The sequence below is a fragment of the Zea mays genome, chromosome 8 (genome assembly GCF_902167145.1).
Source record: "Zea mays cultivar B73 chromosome 8, Zm-B73-REFERENCE-NAM-5.0, whole genome shotgun sequence".
NCBI classification, from domain to species: domain Eukaryota; kingdom Viridiplantae; phylum Streptophyta; class Magnoliopsida; order Poales; family Poaceae; genus Zea; species Zea mays.
In genome coordinates, this window is record NC_050103.1 from 20,782,420 (window position 1) to 20,789,235 (window position 6,816).

Here is a 6,816-nt window from a genome sequence, read left to right on the forward strand (position 1 = left end):
TATTATTTAAGCTGCCTAAGAATTGCCATAACGCTTTTGTGAAGTGTCTAGCATGGTCTAACTTGGTACTAACCTAGCAAGATCAACCACCCAAGTTCCCATCCTCTGTTACTCCCAATGATCAATGAATAACCACCCAACTACCCCCTCCACCTCCAGTCAAACAACTTATGAAATAACGATGACAAGCATCAAGCAAGCAGTACCTTTCTTGCTGGAATGGCCAAAGTAAAGTTGCTGAGCACTTGGACATCTGGGCGGGATGGGTATTTGAAGCTTACATGCCTGAAATATATGTTGCCATCAACTTTTTCTATAATCACGCTTGAAAGTTATTTGTTGCCACTTTCAGTTCTTCATATGAAATGAACCTTGTGCTGGTGGGGCGAAGAAGAGACTCCACTGCAGAAACTGCATCTGGTGTCCTTTGTTTGTTTGGCTGTATAAAGAATTATGAGGTTAAACGTGCGATAACGTGTTTTTAAAAATACCAGGAAAGAACCTAAACAATTTGTTTGTTTGTTTTTTGGTTTCAGGTTGACTACGAACTTGGATACAACGTCCATCTCCACTAATGTTAGATGGCTGTGACTGTGAGGGTCGTTATATATAGGAGCTGGCTCGCTCGTGGCTCCTGCCTCCCGCGGCCAGCTGAGCTTGCTCGCCGCCCGATGACGATGATCCGTTAGCCGGCCGATTAAACAAAATTGGAGATGTTGGGTTGGGCAGAGGCCGCACGGCCATGCACGCTACCTCACCCTTTTATGGATCTTGATTTTTTCAGTTGCATTACATGATCAGTCTCCGTGACGGGCATGGCTGCTGGTGTGGTGGTTTCTAGGATTGCATGGGGCCAGCCGACACTCAGCGGTCAACTCCGAGAGTGCATCAGCGACTGACATCTGGCTGGATGGACGCCTCTCACTGAATGTTTATGGAGCTGGGAAGATCGAAGGAGGAGGCAAAAGGAGCAGCACTGCATCTACAACAGCAGCTCAACGTCCAGATTCCTCAAGTCAAGCTACGTGCTACAGCTGTGTCCAGGCGGGGAGCGTCGAAAGCAGTAGCCGGCTAGCCGCTGCCTAGCTTGCGGGGGCCTTGTGCTCTGCCCCCAGCAGTTGACGATGCTTGCTCGCAGCGCGCTCGCGCGGGTTCTTGGAAGGTGAAACGCATCATGCGGCCGGCACACCTTGAGAACGGCAGAGGAAGTGTGCCTGCGGATGAGGAGCTCTTGTAGCATCAGAAAGGGGCATATTTTCTTGGTATCAGTGAATCAAGCATTTCTTTGCCCAATTTCTCTTTTTTTGAGGGTTCAACGGGAACAGAATCACTGAATTTTCAGTGTCTCACAGAAATCGGGCAGTGTCGTTAACCTATGTGGCCATGCACGTGATCGGCGAAGATGCTTCCGATTGGATACTGCACAATGCTTCCGATTGGATACCGCATGTGTTGAGGAACCACCAGACAGGATTTAGCCAGCAGCTCGGTTTTATATGGTGCAAGAAGCAGATTCCTCTCCAGTAGCGACAAGTCCAGGACAACCTGCCCCCTCGGTAGGTTTCGATATCGAGTCAGCTAAGCTCGGTTCGGCTCATTATGATAGAGCTAGAAAAAAATGTGTATAATAATTGATGGCAGGTGATCCTTAATTGATGGCAGGTGGAAGAAGAGACTGGTATAAAGCTGAATATAGAAGATATGGTTGATCTTATGACACTGTTGGACCCTGCTACTGGAGGTCGAATGCTACCATCACTGGTAACTGGCTAAAACTTCTATTCACCTAGTTAATAACTACCCCGTGGAATCCCACTACAACGTTCCTCGAGTAGCAGGATGAGTGGTACGACCCCGCCGCACTCGCCGCTTCCTCCGCGTGGGACGTAGCCAAGCTCCGCTCCAGGTTCTGTGTGCCGTCCACACCCGTGGAAGACACCCAGTGCCGCGATCTCCATGCCGGCGCGCGGCTCTGCGTCTCTTGTTCGCTCGACGACGTCAACCTCAAGTTCTACGACGCCGTCCTTGATTCGGTGCGTTCCTTCCCATTTCATCATTGCACATAATACGTAGATGCAAATGACAACGCCAGTTGTTTTATTTCTTGTTTGGCATTTGAGATTTGAGACCGTGAGACCAAGAGCCTGATGGACGACATCCATGAGTGGGGAGTTCTCTTCGATGGCAGAGTTGGTGACAGAACCATCACTGTAAGTGCACAAGATCCACACCCTCTTAACCACTCCGCAGTGAAGATTTTCTACATGGGCTCACCTGACAGCAACCTGCAATAGTTCTGTTTATTTGATATTTTAGTGTACCTTTTACTTGCAACTCAATTAATCATGCTCTACTGGATTAAGAGTTTTTAGTGGTTCGGGGACGCACAGAAGCTTGGTGAGCAATTCTATTCTTGGTTTATCCTACTACTCTTGCCGGTTTGGTGCTAATCCACTCGATATCCCCCTATTTTGGATCCATAACAATTGTGGTAGCCATAAACCATTGTTTATATGTTACTATTGTTGTGGCAGCGGCTGCTCAGCTGTGCATCATTAGTCCCATTGCTAATCGAGCTGCCTACTAGAAACTTATTTGTTGTAGAAACGATGGCAATTGCATAGTCTTTTGTGTTGGGATGCTATGGACATTCGCAGATTTTGAACCCATATCATTATATTGGTTTCTTCTTCCTTTATTTGTACATGCAATGCACTGATGTCTATATGTTATTATTACTGCCGTTGCAGCGGCAGTTGTGTTGTACTGATTTTCATTGTTAGTTAGCTTTGCACATATTTACTAATTTAGAATTGATGCCAACTGTATTGTTTTTTTTGCGTGTATGCTATACAACTAATGTTGGTATGTTATTGCTGTGGCAGTGGCTGCTGTCTTTAGTCTCGCTCACAAGCTCCAGCCTACTATTATCTTCATTGACGAGGTCGACAGTTTCTTGGGGCAGCGACGGACAACTAACCATGAAGCCATGACTAATATGAAGACAGAGTTCATGTCCCTCTGGGATGGCTTCACCACTGACCGTGAGTCCTCTTATACTTTGCCTTCTGCTCTGTATTCAACATTGAATATTCATTTGTTGCTAACGATTAACGGTAATGCTCATGAGCGCGCAAGTGGCATAACCCTACTTTGAATAAGCACCATGTATAGAACATTAGTAGCATAAATAAATCTTGTTTGTCAACACCGTCCATGGTTGCTTTTGTTTGCATCAGTACATTCGTTATCGATAAAGTCTGTTTAGTGCATTTTTTGTGTGCTGAATAACACAATGCCCCCCCAAATTTTTTTTTCATGTTTTGAAATTAGATGCACTTTCTTAGTTTTTGCTAGATCAGGCATTCCAGACACTTAAGCTGACACATTGTTTTACACTTTGTGGTAATATATAATAATCTCACAACAGCCACTTGTTTCATTTCTCTTCCATGAACAAAGCCTATAAATACAGACTCGTGCTTTAAGCCTTGTGGGAATAATAAACTAATATGTTTTGTTGCTCTTAACAGAAATTACCATCACTACCAGAATCGAAGAGATTAACGACTGACCAAAAAACCCTGCAAGCACAACTAAGTGTTTCTTACAGGGCACCTGCCCAAACATCGTAGGCTGCAACCAGCTATAAGCAGACGATTTGGTTCGTTGACATCTCAAAATCTGGTAATACTAGGTTTTTAAAGTAGTGCTTCTATCTTCAATCAATGTAGTATTTTGGCATATGGACACTTATTTTCTATTTTAAGTCGCAGGTGCTAATGTCTCCGATCCTTTTTTGTTTCTATTTTCTTATATACTACAATACAAAACATTAGCTCAGAAAAATTAACAGAGCATTTGATTTTAGTGCTATCTTTCTTTTTTCTTCTTCAGCACATTTGACATATTTGGTGATTGGCAGGATATTTCACAGCCAAATTTTGAGGCTAATCCACCTGATGGGGTTTTAGCGGTTCCTTTATTGAGGCATCAGGTTACCTTGCAACTCATGTTGTGTTATTTTATGATGAAAAATAGTATTACCACTCCTTTGCCGCCACCACCAGCAGCTCGTGACCCGCGAGCTGTTCCCGGCCGGCGCCGGCCCGCCGGCCCCGGCACCGCGGCATTGGGTCGAGCTCGGCTTCTTCCGCGCCGACCGATAGCAGCAACAGGTGTCGGGCCCCAGGATCGTGCCGCACCCACATATTCTGAGGTAATATGATTTGAACTCCGACGAATGATACTGTTATGTGTGAATGTGCGCATTTTTTAAATAAAATGAATGACATTGAGCAGCTTAACAGTTTGTTTTACTGTCTTTACTGTACGTCTATACCATTGCACTCGCAGAGTTGGCCAGGTCTACCAAGGGGTGTAGAATTTAATCCCAGTGATAGTGATCTTCTGTGGCATCTAGCAGCAGAAGTTGGGAACGCTCTAGCTGAGCGCCATCCATTTATCAACGAGTTCATTAAATTTGTTGATGATGTTAGAGAATTTATTTGCACTCATCCTCAACATATACCAGGTATTTAATTTTATTGAAGTAACATCACACCTGTTTTGGCATCATTTACTTATATGTCAATGCCTTTTACAGTTTAACTGCAATCTTGCAGGTGTTAGGCAAGATGGTCGTGCATCATACTTCTTCCATAGAAGTTTTGAGCCCTACATCAATGAGAATGATGTAAATAACTGCTTGAAGAAAATTGGAAGCCATAGATCCATCATCCTGGATGGAACACTGATGGGTTGCAAGGAAGTGTTTGCCCTGTATGCAGACATGCCGAGTGATAAAAGATCTCAGGAAACTGATTGGAGATTACATCAGTATCATTTACAAAACACAGTGAAGGCAGAGTCAGAGATAGTGGCGTCGAAAATATTCCTTGCATCACGGAACAGTCTGTGTGAATTGGCCGAGGAAACTCATATTGAATCTGAATGGGTACTACTTTCTTATCAATGTCCATTTGTATATATAAGATTAGAAATTCCTATAATATTTGTCTTGTAGTTTCAAGTCAAGTCTTGCGTCCTCTGACTTGTCAATTATCATTACTAAAGGACAGTTGAAATATGATGGATCAATCCCACCGCACAAATAAATGTGTTTGATTACCAGTACTGAAAAAGGATATGATTTACTGTCATTTTTATCTATGCCTTGATTGCGGCGTTCCGCGTTCAGTATTTTCAATGTGTACTGTTATCTGGTTAGGCAAATGATACAGCAACAAATAAAACATTTTTTTGAAGTTTTTTAGAAATTATGGTAAAAATATGCATTTCTATTTTAATATTACCTTTGACAAAAAGATCTGGACTGGACCATTCACATCCTATGAAAGTTGATATGGACCCTTCTCACCTGGGACTAGGACAAGGGCGAGCTGAAGGCTAGAAGCTGTAAATGCACCATTCAAGAGTCTTCATAGGCCAAGTCTCTACGTAGGTATTGACAAAAAGGAAAATTCATGACAATGCGTTTATATGAGATTGTCCAATATCGAAACTAAGAATACATGGGGGAACAACTGTATTTGATTTTTGTTTCTCTTTCGTGGAGTATTACTGAAATATATGCTTCCATTGTTGAAGTGTCCAAATTAAATGTTATCTCTGTACAAAGTGTGCAGGCTCAGTTATAGGAATTCTATAAAGCAAATGACAAATATACATGTACGAACTTCAAATATTTCCTGGTACTAACCTCTCTGCTCTGAGATGACATGTTCTTTTGCTGTTATGAAATCAAATATTTCTTCATGATCTCTTATAATCTGTCAAATGATGTTTGCCCAATGGCAATAGAAAACCCTTATATTAAAGAGATAATCGATGATGATGCGGACAGACCTAAAGAGGTTTGCTCAACTTTTGCTCTAAATTGTCACACCCGGTTTTGGAAGGCAAACCGAATGCGAACTATGTACGTGCCAGGATCAGAACTCACGTACACAGCGATTACATAAATGAACATCATCACACAATGCTCGAATAATAACATAAAAGAGTACTTATTACATCATAGAGTCATAGACATCCACATAGTCATTGTCGTAACAAGTAAATCAAAGTGCTAAGCGAAACGCAGTAAAGATAAGGCCTTCACAGGCAGCTGACTGGGGGTTGCCGCCAACCCACACCTAGAATTCATCGTAGTCTTGGAACTCCTGGAAGTCTCCTTCCACGGCTTCGCCTTCTCCTGAGCAGTGGTTACAATGTGGGCAACCTGGTGTTTTGTGGTAAAGCAAGGATGAGTACACATCAACGTACTCAGCAAATGTCCCGTTTGGCTGAAGTGGACTAGCTTTATGTGGGGTTAGGCTCCAGCAGTTGCTTTTAGTTGGTCAAGTATTTATCATTAGTAGAAGCCAGATTTTAGCATTAACCAATCCGTAAGCCATTTCCTCATCGAGGAACATCATCATCATAGTCGAATCAAAACCATATCATAACCATTGTATCTCGAACCATCTGTATCTCTAATCAAAGAGGATCCCAAGGCTGCTCTTAACCGTGAGCACGGCTGATATACCAGTTTCACTACCCTCTGCAGAGGTTGCACACTTTACCCATGAGCCATGATTCCCTTTCTACCCGGGGAGAGCTACTCCCCATTGACCACTACCTAGGTGGTCCGGCAGGGTATCACTACGTAGCCTTTACAAAGATTCTCTAGAGATCGTAGCTGCCCGTTAGGTTTCTCCAGTTTGATAAACACAGTACCCCTCCCCGCAGGAGAGTGACTAACAAAGAGCAAAACGAAAGAACCTCGGCACTCCGCCTCGGCAGAGCAAGCAC

General features: G+C 43.3%; 1 protein-coding gene across 1 annotated transcript; it reads left to right on the forward strand.

The window, feature by feature from the left end:
* Nucleotides 1-4,284: 4,284 nt before the first annotated feature.
* On the forward strand, nucleotides 4,285-5,110 carry LOC103636810 (uncharacterized). The gene is made up of 2 exons (XM_020542914.2): nucleotides 4,285-4,534; nucleotides 4,626-5,110. Exons 1-2 carry the CDS (start codon nucleotides 4,285-4,287, stop codon nucleotides 5,024-5,026), a joined length of 651 nt encoding a protein of 216 aa, XP_020398503.1. The 3' UTR covers nucleotides 5,027-5,110.
* Nucleotides 5,111-6,816: the final 1,706 nt, after the last annotated feature.

Bases quoted from the DNA above. Each gene is read 5' to 3' on its own strand.
- LOC103636810 (XM_020542914.2), top strand. From the start codon at position 4,285: ATGAATGACATTGAGCAGCTTAACAGTTTGTTTTACTGTCTTTACTGT. The intron at 4,535-4,625 runs GTATTTAATTTT...GCAATCTTGCAG, and splicing joins TCATCCTCAACATATACCAG to GTGTTAGGCAAGATGGTCGT.